This window comes from Trichosurus vulpecula, chromosome 8 (assembly GCF_011100635.1).
Source record: "Trichosurus vulpecula isolate mTriVul1 chromosome 8, mTriVul1.pri, whole genome shotgun sequence".
In the NCBI taxonomy this organism is placed as follows: Eukaryota; Metazoa; Chordata; class Mammalia; order Diprotodontia; family Phalangeridae; genus Trichosurus; species Trichosurus vulpecula.
In genome coordinates, this window is record NC_050580.1 from 251,020,353 (window position 1) to 251,046,330 (window position 25,978).

At 41.2% G+C, this 25,978-nt stretch overlaps 1 protein-coding gene across 3 annotated transcripts in view; it reads left to right on the forward strand.

The window, feature by feature from the left end:
* The window catches only part of TDP1 (tyrosyl-DNA phosphodiesterase 1), a 184,195-nt gene that overhangs the window by 19,208 nt on the left and 139,009 nt on the right, over positions 1-25,978 (forward strand). For all 3 annotated transcript variants that reach the window (XM_036769574.1, XM_036769575.1, XM_036769576.1), the window contains 5 exons: positions 330-373; positions 2,140-2,195; positions 4,757-4,853; positions 15,605-15,639; positions 23,936-24,028. In XM_036769574.1, coding sequence (XP_036625469.1) covers positions 330-373; positions 2,140-2,195; positions 4,757-4,853; positions 15,605-15,639; positions 23,936-24,028 — 325 coding nt within the window. The remainder of the gene's footprint in view (positions 1-329; positions 374-2,139; positions 2,196-4,756; positions 4,854-15,604; positions 15,640-23,935; positions 24,029-25,978) is intronic.

Genomic DNA, 25,978 nt, shown 5'->3' on the forward strand with positions numbered 1-25,978 from the left:
CTTGACCCTCAATGGACCAATAAGCGAGATGATGCATGTCTTGCCTTCCAGGAATTTTTCGTGTTAAGGTAGTAGGGAGTCACTGAAGGTCTTTGACTAGAGAAGTGGCGAGGTTAGACTTATGCATTAGGATGGAGTAACTGGAAAGGAGAGAAAACATAGAACATTCAATTCTTGACTTTTACGAAAACTCTAGAGTCTTTTAAATCAAATTTTAACTTACTGTGATGTATCATATTTAATAATATAATTACTACTGATAATTTGTTAAAGGTTTATTGTGCCCTAAGTCTTTGTAACTCTGGTTCATGTATGTATTTTCTCCATAGACATTTTGTCTCCCCTGTTTGGGACGCTTTTGTCATCAGCTCAGGTGAGTTTATTTCATTTTTTTTAAACTAGCATCCAGTAGCACTAATTTAAGGTTTGCGAAGCGTGTTCTCATTTGGTCCTCACAACAACCCTGGGAAGTAGGTGCTCTGGCTATGTCCATTTATCAGATGAGGAAACTGAGGCACACAGATTTAATTGACTTGCCCAGAGTCACAGAGCTGCTGAGGCTGGATTCGAACTTAGGTTTTCCCCAGTCTAGGCCCGGCTCTCTATTCTCTGCCCCACCTGGCCACTTTAGTGATTAATTAAAGCGATTAAGCTGCTTTTCATTTTAAATTGTTCAGAGATTATTAAAAGCCTCCAACTCCCCTAAGAAGTAATCATAATAGTTAACATTTAAATGGAATTTACTGCGTGTCGGGCACTATGCCAAGTGCTTTACAGTTATCTCGTTTGATATTCACAACAACCCTGGGAGTCTGGCGCTGTTGTTTCCACTTTACAGGAAAGGAAGCTGAGGCAAGCAGCAGTCAAGTGACTTGCCCAGGGTCATACAGTTAGTGGGTGTCTGAGGCTGGATTTGAACTCAGGTCCTCCTGACTTCAGGCCCAGTGCTCATCCATTGTGTCACCGAGTTGCTTCAAAAGTCAGAGTGGCTGGGAAGCAGTAATAGGCATTCGGGTCTCCTCTGCAGTGGGTTTCTTTGGATCGACAAGCTCATGGCTGACGTAGTTTTCCTTAGGATGCTATCAATTAACTATCCATAAATACATGTCGTTCTAAGGCCTTCCTCAGGCTTGGTCTGGTTCCTTAAGACTTTCATCCTTTCCCGGAATTAACTTCAGGCCCCATTTAGGCGGCCCATGAAAGTTCTCACAGTTGTTTCCTCCGGGAGGCAGTGTCGATGAGGAAGCCCCATGGCACTGGTGAGGAGACTGAGGCCGAGAGGTCGCCTGACTGGCCTCTGGCCTGGCGTGGACGCAGCGGTAGCAGCCGGGGGGAGCAATGAGAAGTAGCGGCGCAGTCCATTTTAAACCAGCAAACAGAGTCTGAGAAACCCTTAACTTCCCACCAGCTGGTGTGTGTCCGTCCCATTCACCTTCCTCCCTCTCCTTCGTGTAAACGCTCTTGTCCGTGTCAGAGAACAGCGTTGGCCCCAGGCCCCATTAGCTGGTGCTTTTTTGTTATTGAACCCAAATATAAGTAATTATCTGTAATGCTTAGAAGCATTTATATCAGTATAGTATTTGTTTGCTGTTCTAGCTCAGGCTCGTAGTAACGGTGACCTTGGGAAAACCACTCACCCTTCCGAGCCTTAGTTTCTTGATCCGTAAAATGGGCAATGTGCATTGTAGATAGGAGTTATTATCCCAGGCCAGATCTCATCTGTGTATTCGACTTTGTTTTCTGATGCTGTAAATCACAATTACTTTGTTGTAAAACTCGATCTTTGTCCTGTGTAAAAATAAACACCCCCTGAGAAGCCAAACTGGGCCAAAGCAATGGGAATCCACGTGCTTGGATAGAACGTAGAGGATGTGTCCTAGTACATACTTGTGTGTCCTTAAAAGAGATGGTGGGCAGAGTGCCATTACTCATGTTACCGTGAGTAGATGTCCATCTATTTCAGTGATTGTAAGTTAACTAATAAGCCCGTGTAAGTTGTGGTCCGTAGTGCTTGGCGTACTGTAGACACAGTACTTAGTTAACTTAGTGTCCAGCTTGATGACCAAGCTGCTCTCTGCATAAAATACTTGACCGAAGTATTGGTAACTTAATACGTTATTTTTCTTTCCTCCCCCTCAGTTTAACTACTGCTTCGATGTGGACTGGCTTATAAAGCAGTACCCACTAGAGTTCAGGTAAGTTTCATGAAACTATAAAGCATAGTGACTTTTAAGATTATTGTATTTCTGCCAATATAAATCCCATCCATCTTTTTTTGAATGACACTTTCTGAACCAACAAATAGGAGCTTTAAGAAACTTACTGTTCACTTCATTCCTTCTATAGATTTTGACATTTTAAGAAGTGAAAGATTTTGTAGCCTCAGAGAACATTAGGGATTATCTAATCAAGCCCTTTCATTTTAGAGTTCCAGATAGGACATGTGGCCTCCCTTGCCTAAAGGGTAATAAATAAATGGGGTAGCTGGGACTGCCCACACTGTCTTGGCCTCTCCTCTTCCTTTGTGGTCTCCCCAGAAGTAGATAAGGACAGATTCCAATCCAGATGTCAGAAAGTCATGTACAATTTTGGTCTGAAAGAGTATTCAGGAGGAAGAGCGATTGTCCGTATGTATATTCATCTCTTCTGAACCTAAAAGCTTGCTAAAACATACCAAAGCTCTTAACATTTTAGCATCCTTTTGTCTTTAAATTCTTTCCTTTGACCGCAGTCTTGTTTCACTTATGGGTGTGGCGCCCTATTTATGTTTCCATTCTCATCTTGAAGCTTTCACATTCTAGAATGTGATGCAGAATATGTCGCGCAGTGTCACTCGAGGACACAGGACCTTGCTACACCTGGCTTTAGCATGTTTTCACGTGATGGGATTAAGGAAAGCAGATTAAAAATGAGCGGCAGGGAGTTAGTTAAGAGCCGCAGGCCAGCTGGATTTGGTGTTTTCGTACGTTTTCTGATGCTCAGAATCTCACAACCGCAAAGACTCTCAGAGGCCAGCTAGTGTGACCCAGACTTGACCAAGAAGCCCTCTGCCTAAAGGCCTTCCAAATGGCAGGGAACCCTCCATGTCCAGAAGAAGGGCCTTCATCCTGCTCTGGAAGAGTTAATGGAAGGAAGTTTTTCCTGCAGAGAAGTAATGGTCACAATGACAAGTACAACAGAAGCCATAATGTATGACATCTTTATGGTACTCCGAGGTTAGATGCTACATGTATGTGCATGCGTATGTATGCATGTGTATACATATCAAACATGTGTTACTTGGTCCTTACAACAGCCCGGTGAGCGCACTATGCAAGCTTAACAATCTTAGCTGACAGATAATTGATGGATTCATGACTAAACAGGCACTTAAGCACGAGTCTCCTGTTTCTTAGTCTAGTGTTCTTCCCACCATGCTGTGCTAAATGTATTCCCTTAGTTTAAAAAAGGGATGGAAAAGGTGGGCATTCTGTGTAAAAATGAGTGTTTGAATCATATGTACATGTGTGCACATGCGTGTGTCCTCCCTGAAAATAAGGAACTCCCAGTGAGGAAACTCCCTCTATCAACGGAGATCCCTATATCAATGCACCTGCTAAGAAACCTACCTTAGAGAATTACCCGGGGCCGTAATCATTTCAGTGACTTCATAGAGCCAGCCAGACTATGCATCCGCTGCAGGACTTGGAGCTGTCGCTGTATCGTCTGTGCCGTGGTCTCTCCTTTAGATGTAGTGCAGTAGAAATGTTGGGGCAGCTAGAGGATGTAGGGGATGGAGTGCTGAGTCAGGAAGACTCATCTTCCTGGCCTCAGACCCTTAACTAGCTGGGTGACCCTGGGCAAGTCGCTTCTCCCTGTTTGTCTCAGTTTCCTCATCTGTCAAATGAGCTGGAAGAGGAAATAGCTAACCACACCAGTATTTTTGCCAGGAGAACCCCCGGTGGGGGTAACCAAAAGAATCGGACATGACTACGATGACTTAATAACAACGGCATCAGCCGTTCGCTAGCTCTTCTCCCTCGTAGAAGCCCTCCTACATGTCCATCCATATCTGAGAATGCACATATCCGATTCTGCACCTCTGCTCCATCTTTCTGGCAAGAGATGGGAGAGGGGTTTCATCATCAGCCTTGAAGTCATCATAGGTAGTGCTGCGTCCTTCGAGTCTGTGCCAGGTAGGTGTAAGCTCTGTCAGGCCCTACCCAACTCCAGTAGATGATGGGTCATCTGAGGACCCGAGTAGCTAGATGGCACATCACCAGAAGGTTGGCCATCAGGTGCTGAGTTTTTCTGGCCGCAGCAAGTAATGAAGACCATTTATTAATGTTCTTAACTTTTTTTTCTGTATCATAGACCCCTTTGGCAGTCTGGGGAAGCGTAGGAGCCCCCATCTGACAATCATGCTTAAAATAAAATACATAGAATTACCAAGGAAACAAGTTATATTGAAATAGAGTTATCAACCTGTTATTAAAAACTACGTTTACAGATCTAAGGTAAACACCCCTTGGATTGTACCTGAGGCGTCGAGGGGGTTGCAGTCTCACTTAGGGGAAAGAGCATCCATTCCAATGAACTCACTGAGCTTTTGGACTCCTAAAGAAGGTCTCCGTTTAAAGCACCGTGCTTAGACACCGCTGTCTCACAGAGGAAGAGACACAGACCAGAAGCACAGTCCTGTAAGCCGTGACATATTCTTTGACTCCTGTATAATCAGTTCAGTTTCAGGGGCTTAATGCTTTTGATCTCTTTCCAGGAAGAAGCCCATCTTGCTCGTGCATGGGGACAAAAGAGAAGCCAAAGCTCGATTGCAAGAGCAGGCAAAGCCTTATGAAAACATCTCCCTTTGCCAGGTAATCTGCTTCTTTTCATTTAAAGCCTCGAATGCTAGAACCTGAGAGTTGAGAAGTGACTCAGAGATGACCTTAAGCTATGCAGGAATGTCTTCTACCCTGGGAGTTCTTTACTTTTTTGCATATGTTATGAACTACTCTGGCATCCATTTGGAGGCTGTATGTACCCCTTCTCAAACTAATGCTTCTAAATGCATCAATTAAAATACAAAAGATTGTGAAGAAACTATATCGAAATATTGATAAGAAAATACTTTTTAAAAAAAGTTAAGAACCCCTGCTCGAACCCACACCTGACAGATCTCATTCTCTCATCTTCATTTTGAACACTTGTAATGACAGGGAGCTCACTCTTTTTAAAAATAATTTATTATTTAATATTTTAGTTTTCAACATTGATTTCCACAAGATTTTGAGTTACAGATTTTTCTCCCCATTTCTACCCTCCCCCCCACTCCAAGATGGCATATATTCTGATTGCCCCTTTCCCCAGTCCTCCCTCCCTTCTGTCACCCCACTCCTCCCCATCCCTTTTCCCCTTACTTTCTTGTAGGCCAAGATAGATTTCTATACCCCATTGCCTGTATATCTTATTTCCCAGTTACAAGTAAAAACAGCTCTTTTTTTGAGCATTTGTTTTTAGAACTTTGAGTTCCAAATTCTCTCCCTTCATCCCTCCCCACCCACCCTCCTTGAGAAGGCAAGCAATTCAACATAGGCCACACATGTATCATTATGCAAAACACTCCCATAATAGTCATGTTGTGAAAGACTAACTATATTTCCCTCCATCCTATCTTGTCCCCCTTTATTCAGTTTTCTCCCTTGACCCTTTTCAAAAGTGTTTGCTTTTGATTACTTCCTCCCCCTATCTGCCCTCCCTTCTATCATCCCACCTTTCTTATTCCCTTTCCCCTACTTTCCTGTAGGGTAAGATACCCAATTGAGTGTGTATGTTATTTCCTCCTCAAGTCAAATCCGATGAGAGCAAGATTCACTCATTCCCCCTCACCTGCCCCCTCTTCCCTTCCTACAGAACTGCTTTTTCGTGCCACTTTTATGTAAGATAATTTACTCCATTCTGTCTCTCCCTTTCTCAATATATTCCTCTCTCACCCCTTAATTTCATTTTATTTTTTAGATATCATCCCTTCATATTCAACTCACCCTGTGCCCTCTGACTCTATATATGTATATTCCCTTCAACTACCCTAATACTGAGAAAGGTTTCATGAATTACACACATCATTTTTCTATGTAGGAATGTAAACAAAACAGTTCAACTTTGGTAAGTCCCTTACGATTTCTCTTTCTTGTTTACCTTTTCATGCTTCTCTTCATTCTTATATTTGAAAGTCAGATTTTCTATTCAGCTCTGGTCTTTTCACTGAGAAAGCTTGAAAGTCCTCTATTTTATTGAAAATCCATATTTTGCCTTGGAGCATGATACTCAGTTTTGCTGGGTAGGTGATCCTTGGTTTTAATCCTAGCTCCTTTGACCTCCGGAATATCATATTCCAAGTCCTCCGATCCCTTAATGTAGAAGCTGCTAGATCTTGTGTTATCCTGATTATGTTTCCAAAACACTCAAATTGTTTCTTTCTGGCTGCTTACTGTATTTTCTCCTTGACCTGGGAGCTCTGGAATTTGGTGACAGTATTCCTAGGAGTCTTCTTTTTGGGCTCTTTTTCAAGAGGTGATGGGTGGATTCTTTCCATTTCTATTTTACCCTCCGGCTCTAGAATATCAGGGCAGTTCTCCTTGATAATTTCTTGAAAAAATGATGTCTAGGTACTTTTTTTGATCATGGCTTTCAGGCAGTCCAATAATTTTTAAATTATCTCTCCTGGATCCATTTTCCAGGTCAGTGGTTTTTCCAATGAGATATTTCACATAGTCTTCCATTTTTTCATTCCTTTGGTTCTGTTTTATAGTATCTTGATTTCTCACAAAGTCACTAGCTTCCACTTGCTCCAGTCTAATTTTTAAGGTAGTATTTTCTTCAGTGGTCTTTTGGACTTCCTTTTCCATTTGGCTAATTCTGCTAATTCTTCTCCTCATTGACTTTTTGGAGCTCTTTTGCCATTTGAGTTAGTGTATTTTTTAAGGTGTTCTTTTCTTCAGTATTTTTTTGGGTCTCCTTTAGTAAGTCATTGACTTGTTTTTCATGGTTTTCTTGCATCACTCTCAATTTTTCTTCTCCTTCTCTTACTTGCTTTTCCAAATCCTTTTTGAGCTCTTCCATGGCCTGAGACCAGTTCATATTTTTCTTGGAGCCTTTTGATATAGGCTCTATGACTTTGTTGACTTCTTGTGGCTGTATGTTTTGATCTTCTTTGTCACCAAAAAAAGATTCTAGAGTCTGAGTCTGCGTCCTTTTTCGCTGCCTGGACACGTTCCTAGCCAACTACTTGACCTTTGAGATTTTTGTCGGGGTATGACTGCCTTTAATGTGTAGAGTACTTTGTCCCAAGTTTAGGGACTGCGCTGCGGTTTTCAGAGCTACTTCACTGTACCCTCTGCCACACCAGCGCTCTTCCTTCCCCAAGAACCGCCAACTAGGACCGCAATCCCGATCCAAGCAGGGAAAAGCAAGAGAACTTTGCCTCTGGGCCAGCAAAGTGCTTCCTGCACTCCTGCTCTGATCCTTCACTTGATTCCTCCCACCGGGTCAGGCACACTGGAAGCAGCTGACTCTGGAGCTCTGGAAGCAGCAGCAGGGTTCTTGTTGCGTCCACTGCGCCTCCGCTGCAGTGCCATCTCTGCTGCTTCCGGGGCTGGGGCCTAACCACTACTTTTCAAGACCTGCTCCTCCCGACTTCCGGTCTGGTCTGTCTTGGCGCTGCCCACGCTGGGCTGTGCTCTGCTCCCAGTACAGTGCGATAGACCCTTCCCAGCAACTATCCAGGCTGTCTTGGGCTGGAGACTTGTTTCCCTCTGTTATTTCATGGGTTCTGTAGCTCTAGAATTTGTTCACATCCATTTTTTACAGGTGTTTGGAGGGATTTGGGGGAGAACTTAAGCAAATCCCTGTTTTCTAGTCACGGTCTTGGCTGCGCCCCCAAGCTCGCTCTTTTTTAGAATAGCTATGTTCTTCTCTTGAGCGTGTATGATGGTTAGCAAGCTCTTTTCTATGCTGATCTTGAAATCTGCCTCTCTGTAACTTCTATCCATGGTTCCATTTAATGCCTGCTTTGTGCCAGGCATTACACTAAGCACTGGGGATAGAAAGAAGGGCAAAAATAAACCCAAACCAAGCTTTACTTTCAGAGACCTCACAGTCTAATGGGGAAGACAACATGCAAACAAATGTGTGCTGATATAGGTAGTAAATGACCAAGATAGAGGCAAAGTGAATTGGGGATGGTCTTAGAAGGAAGGCACTAAGATTAAGGAGAGTGAGAAAGCCTTCCTCCTGACAGTGAACATGTTACTTCTCCAGTCTAAATACTTCTGCTCTATGGGATCATAGAATCATAGACTGAGGCCTGGTCGGGCACCCTCCTTTTGTGTATGAGGACACAGGTCCTAGAGCTTACGAGGCTTGACCTTCTGCCTTTCTTCATATGACCTGATTTCCAGAAATCTCGGCCAACCTGGTCACCTTCCTTTGACTTACCTTTAGTTTTTCAGTGTTGCTTCTAACATGTGGTCACAGCTGAATATAGCTTGCCTTCCTTCTCACCAATACCAATCACTGACTAATTGCCATCAATGAGCAGGTCAGCCCAGTCACTCTTGGAGTGGCAGCATCCCCAGAAACCACCAGTGCTACCTCAGTTCTTTTTTTTTTTAAAGCAATGTAGATCGCAGCCTACCCTTTATGTTTTTAGAATTGATTTTATTTTTAATTTATGGAATAGAACAAGCATTTCCATAACAGTATAATAAAAAGTATGGTTGCACATGAAACTGCAGATCTATTATGTACAACTTGCTATTCCCTTTAAATATATAAAAACTAATTTGTAAATTTCTTTTTCTTTTTTTTCTTCCCTTCCCCAACTTGGCGATGGCTACCAGTAGACATAAATAGGTATTTGTGTAAGTAAACTTGTTCTATGCAATTGTCAGTTCTTTCTCTGGATGCAGATAGCATCTTTCTTCATATGTGCTTTTATAGTTAATTTGGACATTCATAATAGTCATTTTACAATAGTCACGTTTTAAACAGTCCTCCTTCAGGTCTAGCCTCAGCCACCATCATTCCTGGACCCCTGTGGAGATGGGGCCTAGAAACTGCCATTACTGAAGGCCCACAAGAGAAACGTCTTACCTCCTAAGTATTTGGCAGTGTCGAAAGGTTCAGCCTCAGAAACTGATGAGATTTTGTCAATGGAAACGCCATTAAGGAAGGTGCATCGCCATCTACGTCACTGCTGCAGCTTAAAGACCACAGAATCTTCCCATCGGGTTTGCTGCTCAAACCTTCCATGTGTTTTGTCTCCCCTGCTAGAATCTGAGCTCCTTGACAGTAAGGGCCTGTCCTTATTTTTTGTTGCTGTGTCCCCCTCAGAACAGAACTTTGCACCTTGTTAGTGCTCCATAAATGCTTTTTCCTTCATTCATTCTTTCCTTCATAATGAATGGTTTCTTTTCTTTATATATGATGCAGACTGAGTCATTTAAGAAGTTAAATGGTGTTGTTATGAAAGTAATCAGCCATAATTCTGGGCAGCTGGATGGTGCGATAGACAGAACAGTGTACCTGGAGTCAGGAAGACCTGAATTCAAATTCAGCCTTAGGGGTTTGCTAGCTGTGTGATCCTGGACAAGTCCCTTAATTTATTTGCCTCAGTTTCCTCATCTATAAAATAGAGATGATAATAGCTCCAAGGGTTGTTGGGAGGATCAAATAATTGTACAGCATTTAGCACAGTTCCTGGCGTGTAATAAGGTACATAAACATGTGCTCTTGTTATCACGACCGCTGTTGTTACTGTTTGTACTCGTTGAGAGACAGAGAATCATGGCACCTGTTGGGGGGAAGCCATCAATCTCATTTTTCCCCTCATTTGCTGTATTTGTTGCCTTTAAGAGGCAGTATGGAGTAGTGGAGAGAGCTCTGCCTTCGGAGTAAGGAAAACCTGGGTCAGACGTTTGCTAGCAGCGTGGGCCGTTGTGACCTGTCACTTCACTTCTCAGCGAGGGGCTTGTACTCAATGGCCTCTATTAGCAGAGGACCCTCAGGCCCATAGAAGGACCTGAAATGAAACAGTCGAATACACCAGCTAACAGCATTAATTGTCTGAGGAAAAGCTTGTAGGGGAGAGAAGATCCTCCAAGGGAACAAAGAGTGAGAAAGGGTTCTCAGCTGCTCCAAGGGGAGTGGAAAAAGGGAGAAGATACTGTGGTTTCTAGAGGCTTTGGGGTGGTGTGGGAGGGAAGCATCTGCAGACTCGATAAGCCAGGCAGCAGGACGCTTGGAAACTCCCGAGCAAGGTCTTGAATCTGCAACTGCTGCTCAAGGTCACCCTTAAGCTGTTCAAGGCTGGTTCTGTGGTTTCTGCCAGCCACAGGCATCTCCAAATTTGACCAGAGTTCAGTCGTAAAAGATCCCTGGTATGTCAAGGGGCTCTGAGCCTCAGAAATGCTTTTAATTGGCTAGTTGTTGTCTACCTCCATTGTCCTGCTGTTCTGTGAAGGAGGGAAGTTCTAACATGTAGTATAGTCCTAACAGAGCCCATGCTAACACTGCTAAGGTCCTTTCCAACTCTGAACCTATATGTCCTGTGGCTGGCGGCATAATTCTGCTTCCCATTCTACCCATGAGGCCAATATTTTAAAAAAGGAATGTACCTCAAGTGAGATAAGTTGTTAAGCTCTTGGCACGGTGCTTATGTGTAAGCAGTATATAAACATGAGCCATTATTATTAGTATTTGAGCAGCTGGGTCGTGTGTCCTGCTTGGACATTGTCTTCTTGTGTGAGCACTTTGTATCTGTGAGAGAATGAGACAGGGTTAAGTGTTTAAAGAGGGTTTTTAAATTGATAATTTACTTTCCTTTATTGTTTATTGCATGCCATTGGTAGTTTTAGTGGCAATGGTTGTTTGAGCTGGCTGGCATAACCTTCACCTTTGGTCTGTTCATTCTGATGAATGTATGGTACCCGTCTCTCATGAGTGACCTCTTTGTTATCGGCCTCTTCCCCCTCTATTAGCTGAATGGTATTGGTACTGGGATTGTCCTGTAGAGCCTATTTTCTGCCTTTTCCATCATTATCCTTCTAGCTCCTTAAACTTTCATTCACTACAGATAGTGAAGTACCAACTCACTTACCATCACCGATCTTCCCATCAATAGACCCTGTATTTTCAAAAGGCTAAGGGAGAAAAATCACCATGAGCCATTGAAAACACTGCAAAGTTTCACGTCTGGCACGACCAACCCACTTCGCTTTGTATCGTTAGGCCTGGCTTAAAAGATCTTCATCGCTCTTCTTCCACCTAATATAATAGTCTCTCACCTGCCACACAAGTAATAGAATTTACTTCAATCATCTGCTGTGTGCACCCTGGATCAACCAGCTTCTCTCTCCAGAACCTGCCCATTACTTTTTCTTACAACCTTCCCAAAACCCTCATTGCCATGGTCATCAAAGACACAGACAGTAAGAATGGATTCGAATTGCTTCTATTAAGCTAAAAGTGGGAAGACCCAGAAGCTCCCAGTGATTCAGTGTATGTAAGCATAAGGAAATGGACTACTAATAAGTATTGGAGTCAGGGTCAGGAAGAGACTATAGTGACCATTCATTTATCCAGCAAGCGTTTACTAAGTGCCTCTTGGCAAGCCATTGGGTGTTAAAATGAAGCCTACCCGCAAAAAGCCTACGGTCTTGTGAGTAGATAGCAATAAGGAGCAGCTATCCATTAATATTGATTGCAGCAGTCTGTGGTTGAGTAAAGACCCTGCAGGAAGATTTCCTTGAATGGAGAAATAGCTTGACCCTGTCATTTCAGTTCAGGAAGATAATGAACAGTGTTTTGTGATTTTTTTTTCAACTTTGACTTGGAAAGAGAAACCTTAATTTCCTTTAACAACTCTGTATTTTCTTTATCTTTTGAGATCTCATACACACACACACACATAAATATATACATATAAATACATATACATACACATACTGGTGTGTGTGTGTATATATATGTACATATGGGTGTATTACACACACACACATATATTATATATATATATATATATATATATATATACACGGAGAGAAAGAGAAGGCTCCTTGAGAGCAGGGACTGTATCTTGCCCCTTTTTGTATCCCTGGTGCTTAGCACAGTATTTGGCACATAGTAGGTACTTAATAAATGTTTATACATGACATACTTAAAGGAGACTTTTAATAAAAGCCTCAATTAATTCTGAAGCTTTCATTTGTAAAATTCAGATATACTAGATCCAGAGAAATGCATAACTGAAAAGGAATTTGTAGACCCTCTAGTTTCAGGACTCTTATTTCACAAATGAGGGAACTAAGGCAGGCCCACAAAAGAAAAGTAAAAAAGGAAAAGTAAAAACTAGTAAACTAGTTTTTTGTTTCTGTTTTTTTTAACTAAGTCAAAAGTCGTTGTCATAATATGGCATAGGGTTATATGACTCAAAGGGTCGTAATTTTAGTTTTTAAGTTTAAAGGTATTAAAAATAAATATAGTTCTTCGGGCTTGCTGATAATGAGGCTGAGGTTACAGAATTAATCATTACGTTGCCTTCACTAGTTAATCTCCTTCCTCTTGCCTGCTAAGTGTGGGCATCTCCCAAGGCTCTGAGGCTCTGTCTGTCTCTGTCATTTCTCTCTTGGTAATTTCATTCACTCCTTTTGGTTCAGTTATTACCTCTATGACATCGATTCTTTGTAGGTCACTCTGGAATCTTGGCAGCCGCCGTGTTACCACTTTTCTACCTGTGATGGCTAGAAGATTCTCTTGGAATCTCCCATTAGTATCTCAGAACTTTATATGCCCCAAATTTCCACTCAGAAATCTGACCTTCCTCCCAACTTCCCTATTTCCTTTGGTGGCTTAGTCCTCCAGTCATCTGACTCTTCATTGCCAAGTCTTGTCCTTTCTGTTTCCCCTCTCCATTCACACGTGCACTACCCCCAGTTGGGTCTTTATGGCCTCTGGCCTAGACTATGGCAGTAGCTCCTTCACTGGTCTTCCAGTTTCTAGTCTTACTTTTTTCCAAATCATTCTTTACAACATTGTTTATAATTATTGAATTAGTCTTCCCAATGTTACCATAGCTGTCCTTTTCTCTATAACTTTAAATGTCTCCAAGTTGCCTCCAGGATAAAATATAAAGTCCTTAGACTGACTTCCCTGGCCTTCTGGGTTGAGCCTCCTTTCTCTGCCTTTTTTCATCTAGCACCTTTTGTTTTAGCCAGACTGGACTGACTAGGTTCATCCCAGTCTGTCTTCTCTTGACTTTGTACATCCCCGCAATCTTTGCTACCTGGGACATACTCCCGCCACATCTCGACCTGTTGAAATTCTCTTCTTTCAAGGCTCAGATCACTTATCTCTTCATCCTTGAAGCCCTTCCTGAGCTAATCCAGCTGATAGTGATCTCTTCCCTCATATTTTATTATAATATTTTGTATTTTTCTTTGTAGTCCTCATCATAGTTTACAGTGTGTCACACTTATTTGAGTAACTGTTGTGCCCTCCTATGAGATTATAAATTCCTTGAAGTAAGGAGCTGTGGTTTTTTCGTTCTGTACACAATATGCACTTAATAGTGAATTCGTTGTAAAAAGTCCACTTAAGTGATGTTTGTTTTCTGACCAGTTGGTTCACAAAGGCATACCTTAAAATTTATTTTATTTTATTTTTAATTTATGGAATAAAACAAGCATTTTTATAACATAGTATGATAAAAAAGATAATTGTACATGAAACTGCAAATCTATTATATATAACTTGCTATTCCTGGTGCAAAATTGTCATGTAAATTTCTTCTTTTCCTTTCTTTTCCTTCCCCCCTTGCCCTAGAGATAGCTACCGTTAGACACAGGAGTGTGTATGTGTGTACACGCGTGTGTGTGTGCGTGCATGTGTAAAATTATTCTATCCGTACTTCTGTTTATCTGGATGCAGATAGTATCTTTCTTCATGTGTCCTTTATAGTTAATTTGGGTTTTCGTAATATTCAGAATAACTTATTTGCTCAAAATTGTTCTTAAAACAATATCGCCATTGCTGTATGTAATGTTCTCTCGGTTCTGCTCATTTTGCTGTCCGTTATTTCGTGCAAGTCTTTCCATGTTTTTCTAAAATCACTGAGCTTGTCATTTCTTATAGCATCGTGGTATTCCATCCCAGTCATATACCACAACTTGTTTTGATAAAGGCCCTCATCCCCTCTCACCTAATCCATGAACAGGCTCCTGTAATTGGTCTTCCTGTTTCAAATCTTGCCCCCTTCCAGGCCATCCTCCTCCACAGTTGCCAGAGTGTTCTACCACTAGATTTATCCACATTACTCCCTTACTGAGTGAACTCTAGTGGCTCCCTATTGACTTTAGAATCAAGTACTATTTCATCTTAATTTCAAGCTTTTAATATTTATTTTTGTTTACATTTTATAATATATATAATTAGTACCTAAGGATTAGTATATAATATATATAATTAGTACTTAAGGCCTTGTATATAGTTTATAATACACGTAATTAGTACCTAAGGCCTTGCAGATAGTTTATAAATAAGCAACTATATCCATTAGTGGTGTGCACACAAAATTTTTTTACTGATGGAGTGTGCAATCACATGAATTTGGAGACCACTGATCTAAAGCCCTTCAGAAGATAGGGGCCCATATTGCGAGGAAACAGGACAAATTTAAATTGGTTGAAGGAACTGAAAATGTTTATCTTGGAGAAGAGAAAACTTGGGGAAGTGGTAGGGATAGGAAGGCTGTCTCATAACTGTCTTCAACTATTACAAATACTGTCTTATTTTTTTAAGAAATAGATTTATTATGATTGTACATGTATGGCCCATATCAGATTGAATGCCATCTTGGGGAAGGGGGAGGAGAGGGAGGGAGAAAAATTTAGAATCAAAAATCTTATAAAAGTGAATGTTGAAAACTAAAAATTTTTTTTAGTAGTTTTTTTCCTCTTGGCCCCAGAGGGCACACTGGGAATAATGGATGAAAACTGTCACAAAAGATAAGGGTTTTTTGTAATGATAGACTTTCTTACAATTAAGAGTATTTCCTTGGAAGTAATAGATAATCCACCACTAGATTTTTTTAATTTTTGTTTTAGACCCATTTTCTGTTCAGGTACACATTAGACTAGATAACCTCTGAGGTCTGTTCCAACTATGTAGTGTTATGATTCTGTGAATATTTCTTTTTAACTTTCATGAGTTAATTTTTTTTAATGTCAGCTAGATGGACTTTAAACAGTTCCTTGTATTTTTCCCATATCAGTGATTTTTAACACTCTCATGACACAGGTTAGTTTCTAAATATGGTCATTTGAAATGCAAGAGATGTAGCATCATCCTGCCTAACTTAAAATTTAATGTTAAACTGAAAAGCCTCCGTTAGTGCTGCCATAAAAAGGCTCTCTTGCTGCTCAAGCTTTTCTCCACTAGAGGGCAGATGATACATTGAAAAAAAAAATGGAGGTCCAAACTCTTTCAGACTCAGTTTCAGTTGGGTTGTGTGATGTTTCACGGGGAAGTGTATTTCATGAATGATTAAGGTCAATTTTTCTTGTCGTCCTAGGCCAAGTTGGATATTGCATTTGGAACTCATCATACGTAAGTAATTTTTTGGAAATGAGGGAAAATGGATTTCCTTTAACGGTGATGTGTTTAGAATAATTTTAAATTTATGGAATACCTTGCTTAAAGAAATTGAAAAGTAATATGGAAGGTCAAAAGTGTGTTCATGTCCTTATTTTTTTTATTAAGGTAGCTGGCTTTAAAAGTATCCTTTCCACTTCCATGTGATTCAGTAGAATCCTGGGTTTTACAGATGAACATTAGTGACCCTCCAGGTCAGTGTTCCCCATTTGCAGATGGGTAAACTGAGGTCCAGAGAAGTTAATTAACTTTTTCAAAGTCACATGGTTGGTATGTAGCGGAGTCTGGATTGGAATCCAGGTCTTCTGACTCCAAATCAGTACTCTTTTAGAACTCTGATTTCTCTATTAGAATGTTTTATATATTATTGCATACAAAGAGATATATAAATACATATATACATGTGTTATTTAATATATATGTCTATGTGTCTGTATGCACACACATACACCCACCCATGTGTACACCTCTGTAGTAAACGTAGTAAAAGAAGGTCTCCCAAAAGCATTAGTGTAGTTTTAAGCTTTAGTAGCGCATTTTTTAAGTTTTAAGCTTTACTACTTTAAATAATAATCTGTTATTACGCGCATGGTCCTATGTGGCAGGCTACTTTATTGGATATTTTACTAGCTTCAATGACCGGCTATCAAAGCCTAGAACCGCACTAAGACTTTGGGGACGCCCTGTGTGCTTCTTTTGGCCTTGTGCTTATTTCACATGTGGTTTTGCAGTCAGGTGGCAATCAGTGCCGATCACTTTTAGGGGTCACTTAAAATGGAGGATGGTATCTACCAAACTTGTTTGTGAAAAATGCCGTTTTTATTGAACAGAAAACCTTAAAGTTAGGTTGTGATCCATGGTAAATAAACATGGTTATTTCTGATAATAAATAGCTGGAATTTACATACCAAAATGTACCTCCGCTCCCCTCAAAGTAGTCCCCTTAGGATGCTGTGTACTTATTCCAGCCTGGCTGCCGTTGCTTAACTGTCTGGACTGCTCTTTAGACCTGCCTCCAGAGTCAGTTTATGAGCCACAGAAGAAACACGCTCTCATTGCGCTCAAGCCAGATACTGAATTTGATCACAAACGGCGTTGCTCGGCCTAATCAAACTTCTTGCATCAGACTTGGCTCCAAGTAACCTTCTGTCCATTTCCAAAAATCAGATCCATCCCAGAGGGTCAAGATTGGCCATCATTGAGGATGCTCAAACGGAGATGCCTCAGGCTTGTTCTTGCTGTGTGTCAGTAGTGAAAATGGGTATTTTCCTTGTGATTTTCCTTCAGGATTTATTTCTTAGTTAACAGTAGAACCACGTACAATGAGCTATGGGTAGGAGTCAGAAAAGCTTATCTTCCTGAGTTCCAGTCCGGCCTCAGACACTTGCTAGTTGTGTGACCCTGGACAAGTCACTTAACTCTGTCTACCTCAGTTCCTCATCTGTAAAAGGAGTTGGAGAAGGAAATGGCAAATCATTCCAGTATCTTTGCCAAGAAAACCCCACATGGGGTTATGAAGAGTCAGACGTGATGGAAAAATTATCAAACGACAACAACAAAACAATGAAGTTGTCTGTTATCTGCTATAATGGACATTTTCATTGATTCATCAGATTTGTATTAAACACCTTCCATGTGTAAAGTTTGATTTTTTTTTTGAAATTTCCTTTGACTTGAAATGGTCACATTAGGCTATTTATTTCATTTCAAATTAAAGAAAAGAAGAAATCTATATGGGGCATGAGGTTTGTAGGTATTTGAAAGAGTGTTGTAGTGGTAGCAGACTTGTGTTGCTTGGCATCAGATGGTAGAACTAGAAACAATGGGTGGAATGTATAGGGAGGCAATTTTGGCGTGATACAAGAAAGAACTTCCTAAAAGTTAGAGCTTCTCTGAAGTAAACTGAGCTTCCTTGGGTTGGAAGAGTGGGGTAGAATGAGACAGAGGGATTTAGTTCCTTTTAGGTGAACACAAGGTGCCACTTGGGAGTGCTGGTTACGTGAGCTCATGTATAGGTTTGACCCGATGATTCTAGGATTTCTTCTACAGCTATCCCCTCCACATCGTGCAGGAATTAGGGGTACAGCACCCCTGCAAAATCTGGAAAATCCACATAAAATTTTTTGGCCCTCCCTCATACCAGAGAAGATATCTGAATTTTTTCTTTTTCTTTTATGGGTGTTTACAGTACCTTATTATAAAATATGGGTTAAGTATTTGGTCATAGGCTCTGTGTTACCTGCTGGCCTTCGCACGTCGTCTGATGCTTCTACAGCACTCCCCCCAAATTCCCATTTAATTTCTTGTGCCGACCCCATAATGTGTTGAAGCTGCATTGGGGAGAGTTGTAATGTGAAATGGATAACTGTAATTTTGAGATACCTGTGAGAGGTGACATGACATAGTGGAGGGAGTGCTGAACCTGGAGTCTGGGAGGCCAGCTCTCACCAACTCAGATACTAACTGACTTTCACCTTGAGAAGTCCTCAGTTTCAGAGCTTCAATTTCCTCATCTTTAAAATGAGGCCTTTTATAGCAGTTGTACCCCTGGGGCGATAGCCTATGTAAAGCACTTCGTAAGCCTTAAAGCAACAAAAATATCAGCTGTTTTTATAAAATGTGGTTCTAGAATTGTCTTTTGCTGACCTGTTTTAAAGTGGCTCCAGAGTAGGCAAAGGCACATATGAAAGGTACCTGTCCATTCAACCTGCATTTGATTTCTTAGATGTTGGAAAGAAATCTGGCAGTACTATATTAGCTCCCATTAAAAATGATCACCAGAACCCAGTGGTACTAGATCTTGTATTTTTCCTTTAATTTTACTTTCTCCCCATTATTAATATAGGTTTTAATTACATTTTCCCATTTGACTCTAGCAAAAAATCCATTTCACCAAAATTTTGAGTTTCTCATTAATTTTTGTTATGTGGAGCATAAAGCAATGTTTTCCCAAATGCAAAGGATTTTTAAATCAGAGTTTAACTATTGATCCTTTCATAGCTAGGTATTTGTTGTTGAGTCGTTTCAGTCATGTCTGGTTCTTTGTGACCCCTTTCGATTTTTCTTGGGAGAGGTACTGGAGTGGTTTGCCATTTCCTTCTCCAGCTTGTTTTACAGATGAGGAAACTGAGATCAACAGGGTTAAGTGACTTGCCCAGGGTCACACAGCTAGCAAGTGTCTGAGGTTGGATTTAAACTCAGGTGTTTCTGACTTCAGGCCTGGCACTCCACACACTGTGCCACCTAGTTGACTTATTTTAGAAAAGCTTTTAGAAATCCTTACATCCATCCAGAGCTAGCTGCCAAGATGCCTCTTTGTGTCTGAAGTATAGATGAAGAAACAAGGAGGCTGTGGGGTTAAAATCTAGGTTTGGTTGTAGGGGTGGCTCAGTGGGTAGAGTGCCTCCTCTGTGCAGAAACATTAGCTGCAGTGACAAGGTCCTTCCAGCCTCTATCATCTTTTAGTCCAAATCTCTTACCTCTTAGTGTAAGTAACATACAGATGGTGGAGCAGAGGCCCTGGGGGAAGCTGTTTTCAATGGTGGCACACGGGCATACCTGTGCTAAATGATCACAGATAGCTACATTAATAACGGTGGCTCAGGGGATAGGCAGCATTTGGCCTGGAGCCAGAAAGACCTTCAGTTCAAATGCAGCCTCAGAGTGCTCACCAGCGGTGTAACCTGGGCAAGTCACTTCACCTGGCTACCTCTGTTTCCTTACCTGTAAAATGGCCGTAATAAAAGCACCTACCTTCCAGGACTGCTGTGAAGATAAAATTAGGTGGTGTTTGAAAGGCAGTTTTACCTACCTTAGCTGTGTGACTCTGGGCAAGTCGCTTAAGCCCTCTTTGAGTCATTTCCTCATCTGTAAAATGGAGACACACCAGAGAAGGTCATGGCAAACCAATGCAGTAAAATTTGCCTAAAACCCCCCTGGACAAAAGCCTGTGGGGTCCCATGGAGTTGGACACGATTAAATGGCTGAACGGAAATGCTGTATAAATGTTCCTGTCACCATCATCATCATCATCGGCATTGCTTCATGAGGGTATCTTCAGGTTTTTTAGGGGTTCCACTGGCTTTTGAGAGATATACCGCCTGATGGATCGTAGAATGTTGGAGCTGCAGAAGCGATGGAGGTGAGATCTAACCTAATAGCTCTCCCATGAGGAAATAGGCCTAGAGAGCAGAAGGGGGTTTCTCCAGGTCACACAGACAGATGTCGATTCCAGGTGTCTGGTTTCTTAATCTAGACCACACGGGTAACGAGGGTGAGTTAGTGTTCTAGAAGAGCAGACAAGGAAGAGAAACCATTCTGGGTTGGCAGTTTATACCCTACGCGACCTCACACGAGTTACTTATTAATATTAATGATAGTGGCAGCTTGTACTTTGCAGAACATGTGGATTTAGAGTTGGAGGGCCCTTAGAGGCCATCACATCCAACCCCTTCATTTGGCAGGTGAGGAAACTGAGGCAAGAGAGATTAAATGAAGAAACCAAGGTCGCCCAGCTCATAATTGTCAAAGACAGGATTTGAACTCGAGTTTGTCCAAGTTTGCATGGAGTCGTAAGCTACTACTCTTCTTATAATTAATAAGTAACCTGTTTGAGGCCACATAGGTTATAAATTACCAACCCGGAATGGTTTCTTTTTCTTGTCTGTTCTTGCAGATCGCTGACTTAACCTTGCTCCCCTGTGGTATATTGAAAAGGCTGCTTCTAGTCAATGCACCGATGGAGATGACCTCATTTAATCCATAGAGTAACCCTTTGAGGTCAGGGTTAATATCTGCATTTTACAGATGAAGAAAATGAGGCTCAGAAAGATTGTTAGTGGTTATTAAATGCCTGAGTGGGGATTCGAACACGTTTTCCTTCAAGTCCGGTCTTGTCTCCAGTCCATGCCGTGCTGCCTCTCATTTATAGAGTACTCAGTGCTTACAGGGCAGCTGGGTGGTGTAGTGGTTAGAGCACCGGGCCTGGCGTCAGGAAGACCCGAGTTCAAATTCAGCCTCAGATGATACTAGCTGTCTGTCCCTGGGCAGGTCACTTACAGCTCTTTGTCTCAGTTTCCTTGTCTGTGAAATGAACTGGAGAAGGAAATGGCAAACCACTCCAGTATGTTTGCCAAGAAAACCCCAAATGGGCACAAAGAGTTAGACGTGACTGAAAAAAAAAGTGAACAGCAAACTTCCTTCAAGTCTAGGGTTGTATCCAGTCCATGCCAGGCTGCCTTTCCAGAAAATAAAAGGAAGAAACTATGAAAATAAGTAATAGCTGGCATTTATATAATGTTCTAAGGTTTAGAGGTCGCTTCATTCATACGATCTTATTTAAATGTTTAAATTAAATTTAAATTCAAGCATTGCTTGCAGCAAATCTGTGAAAGTAAGCGATAATGTGATTTTTTTTTTTTCTCAGTTTGCTCCTCTGTAAAATGATGGAGTGGATCTCGATGGGCCCTTCTGGCTCTAAATCCCATCATCATAAGGTGTGAGTCACATCTCTGCTCACTCTCCTAAGAGGAAGCCCCGTCTCCTACCTTGTCTTTTTACAGCCGCGGCCTTACCCACCAGATTTTATTTGTTAAAAACAGTATGATAGACTGTTCACCCTTAAATCATTTTATGTTTCCTGTGATCAGAGTTCACCGGCCTTGGTAGATGTGAATGTTTGGCAAGTTTGTGTCTGGTCTGTAGAATTACCTTGTTCTCCACTGCTGTTGATACATTCGTGACTGTGCATGTATATCGGCCCAGATTTCGGCGAGCACATTTCGTACGCTGAGAGATGACAAGTCAGAAAGCTGGCATTCTTTAGCGGTGCCAGTTCAGTGTTGAGCAGCTGGGATGAAGTTCACACACATGTTATGTTACTGCACTCTTTTGTGGTCTTGGGCGAGTTGTCCTCTCAGAGCAGTGATGACGTTTTTACACTTGCCGTTCCTTGGACACATGCAGGGCCTCCCCTCCTCACGCTTTCCTTTAGGGTATTCTCTGTGCCCTCCTTCCACACCTCTCTTTGAAATCCTACCCATTTACCTTGCAGTACCCCACTCAAATTTCACCTTTTCCTTGCAGTCTTCCCAAATCCTTTTTTTTTAACATTTATTCTTTTTTGGGGGGTGTGGGGCAGTTGGGGTTAAGTGACTTGCCCAAGGTCATACAGCTAGTAAGTGTGTCAAGTGTCTGAGGCCAGATTGAACTTAGGGCCTCCTGACTCCAGGGCCGGTGCTCTACTCACTGCGCCACCTAGCTGCCCCCCAAATCCTTCTTTAGGGCACATGTATTCCTTACTTTCCCAGTGAATATTTATAATGCTTTGTCATGTCCCTTTTCAGCCATTTCATTATTTTTTATTATTGCTATATAAGTGCATATTTTATTCCCTCAAACTGGATTATAAATTTATTAAGGCTGGGGGCATTATCTTGTTTATTGTGCTTTGGTTGTTTCAGTCGTGTCTGACTCTTGGTGACCCCACTTTGGGGTTTTCTTGGCAAACATACTGGAGGGGTTTGCCATTTCCTTCTCCAGCTCATTTTACAGATGAGAAAATTGAGGCAAACAGGGTGAAGTGACTAGGGTCGCACAGCTAGTAAGTGTCTGAGGCCAGATTTGAACTCAAGAAGATGAGTCTTCCTGACTCCGGGCCAGGCCTCCTATCCACTCTCCCACTTAGCCGTCCCCTGCTGTGCTTAGTACAGTACTTAACATATATTGGGTGCTCAGGAACTGTTTGTTTAATTGGATTGTATCATTTGTATGTGGAGTCACATCAGCACCCTTGGGCTCCGTACTTTGGTGTATATAAAAGAGACAGCTAGGTCATATTAGTGGATAGAGCTTTGGACTTAAGAGTCAGGAAGGCTTGAGTTCGAATGCGTTCTTAAACACTAGCTCTGTGGACATTCAGTAAGTCACCTAATCTCTCTCTGCCTGTTTCCTTATCTATAAAATGTGAATTATACAGCATCTACCCCACAGGATTGTTGCAGGGCCAAGTGAGGTAACATTTAAAGCTCTTTGTGATCCTTTCAGTGCTATATAAAAGCTGGTTATTCACTTAAAGGCATGATTCTTCACCTTGAGAGGCTTGTGTTCCATCTTGGGAGATAAATGTTGGATATTTCGAAGAATTAGAAAAAAAAATGTGACATTGTATAAGCCAGTGTCAGGCCATGTATCCAAAACTACAGCTAAATGTTAGGTCAATGACATGTTCCCTCTCAGAGAATTTTTATACATTCCAGCTAGGGAGATAAAAACCTTGGCTATATCAAAACAATTAGCAAACAATATAGGGTGTCCTACAAGTGACTGAATACACTTTCAAGCTTTAATAGCTTAATACTGAACTGAGACTTGTGGGACACCACTTATGTCCCTGGCACTTAGAGGCACTTAGTAAACATTGACTGATTGAAGTGTCAGACTATGCAGTACAGACCAAAATTAGGCGTGGGGAACCTGTGGCCTTCTAGGTCCTTAAGTGCAGCCTTTTGACCGAGTCCAAGTTTTACAGAACAAATCCTTTTATTAAGGAGATTTGTTCTGTGAAGTTTGGATTCGGTTAAAGGGCTGCACTTGAGGACCTAGAGGGGCACATATGGCCTTGAGGCCACAGGTGCCCCACTCCTAGACCAAATACTCTTAGAATTCAAATAGTAGAAGTTTTATTGGGTGGGAATATAAGGAAGACTTCAGGAAGGTGGTGATTTTTGGAACTCCCTCTTGAAGGGAATATGGAGTTTGGGCTGGTAGAGAGGAAATAAAAGGACATTTGTGTACTGGGGAAAAAATAACATGAGGAAAGCTAAGGAGATGGTGGGTGGGAGGGACAGATAAGAGATTGGCTGCACAGAAATGAAGAGTTCCCATTAGGGAGCAATGGGTAATAGATTGGGACAAGTCTATTTTGGGACGATCTTAAATTCTAGGCTGAATCATTTGGGCTTTTTCTGGTGGACGATATCAGGTAACATTCCCACTCCATAAAATTGCCTTACTAACATTTTTGCTAGGTTGATGTATCTTCTACCCATCACTTCACCGTCTTCCATATTATAGAATAGAGGAAGAACTGAAATGGAAAAGAATGCTATTGGAATTTAGTCAGAGATTCAGTAGAGATCCTTGGCTTACTCATAATAGTCAAATGCTTAATCTTCATTGGGATTACGAGAACGCTGTATGTTTCTGAAGGTACCTCTCACTATCCATCCAAACTCTTATTTTTTTTTTAAAGGAAAATGATGCTGCTGTTATATGAAGAAGGCCTTCGAGTTGTCATCCATACTTCCAACCTTATTCAGGCCGACTGGCACCAAAAAACTCAAGGGTATGTTTCCTCTGCTTCTCGGCAGTGACCGTATCTTCTGAAATACGTGCAGATGATAACCACTTGCATTTGTATTTACCACTTTGGATACATTGTCTTACTTGGCCTTCCCAACATCTCTTTGGGGTGAGTTTTGTCATTGTTGGTATCCCCATGTTACAGGTGATGAGACTAAGGCCTTGGAGATGAAATGACTTAGCCATGGCTGTTTATGTCTCATAAATGGTCAAGACGGAAAAGAATCTGAGCTCTTTTTGTGTTTTTAAAAAAAAATTCTGAACTTAAAAAAATAACTAAAATGAACACTTCCATGCACACAGTCGAACAGAGAAGAACATGAAACTTGGAATCTCTGTTATATACAGCTTGCTTAAAAAAATATATAAATTCAACGTGTACCTTTCAAGGCTGTCCTTCAATCAAGCAAACATTTTTTTAAGCAGCTGCTCTATGCCAGGCATTGTACTAAGCTCTGGGGAAACAGAAAGAGGCAAAAGACAGTCTTTCCCTCAAAGAGCTTAAAATCTAATGGAAGAGACAACATACAGATTATACAAAGCAAGCTATATACAGGATGGATAGGAAGTAATTAACAGAGGGAAGACCCCAGAGTTTAAAGGGGTTGGAGAGGGCTTCTAGTAAATAAAAGGATTTTAGTTGGAACTTAAAGGAAGCTAGGGAGATCAATAGGCAAAGTGGAGGAGGGGGAATATTCCAGGCATTTCAAAAACATGCTTCAATGATGTATTCTTTCTTTGGAAGGAGGGACAACCCCATCCCAACCTCCTCTCTCTCCTTACCCTGCAGATTGAAGAAAAAGAAAGAACCTTTGTAGCATATGCATAGTCAAGCAAAACAAATTTCCACATTGGCTATGCCAAAAAATGTTACATTTTATTCTTCAGTTTGAGTCTATGTCCTCTCTAACTGGTTAATAACAAGTGGAGAACTGTAGCTTGGTATCATTTACTTGTCAAATGCAGTTTCTTACATTTAGTAGTGAATGGATTATACAAGTCACAACAGCCCTGTGAAGCAGGTAGAATGTAGGTACTGTTAGCCTTACTTTATATATGAGGAATCTAAGGCTCAGGGAAATTAAATGTCATTTAAAAAATATACATACATTTTTTCATTTAATAGGCTTTTATTTTCTCTCCCTCCCTCCTCTACTTCCCTCTACAACCCCACCCCCACCATTGGAAAATAAAGAAAACAGAGAAAAGTAAAGCCCACTATAACAAATATGTACAATCAGGTAATACAAATTCCTTCGTTGGCTTTGTTCACAAATTTATCTCATTCTGCCCCTTGAGTCCATAACCTTTCTGCCAGGAGATGAGTAGTGTGTTTCCTCACTGATCTCCTGGAATCATGGTTGGTTGTTTTTCTCCAGAGTTGTTGTGATTGTACAGATTGCTTGCTTCGATCCATGTCAGTTCATACAAGTCCTCCCAGGTTTTTTCTTTCATCATGTCTTGCTGAACAAAACTCCATTACAGTATATACCCTAATTGGTCCAGCCTTGATGGGCACCCCTTTAGTTTTTTCCTTTTTACTACTACAGAAATGAGCTGCTATAAATTTTTATATACATCTTGGGCTCATTTTTCTCTTTCTTTGTTCTCTCTGGAGTATGTACATATCCAGCAATGAGACCACTAAGTCAGAAGGTAGATGTTGTTTAGTAACTTTTGGGGCAGAATTTAAAATTGCTTTCCATATTGGCTGGACCACAGGTAATGAATGTCAGCTAGGATTTGTTACAAATTCTCTTGACTTTAAGTTTAGGTTTTTTCCCCACAATATCATGACTCAGCATAACCCATTACTGCTACTAAGAAAAAGATGAATGACAGTGGACCAGTGTCCAATAGAAAACAGCACTGTTTGTGAGATTTAGTGAATTCTGCAAAAGTATATATCAGACCATAGAAGTTTCTGCATTTT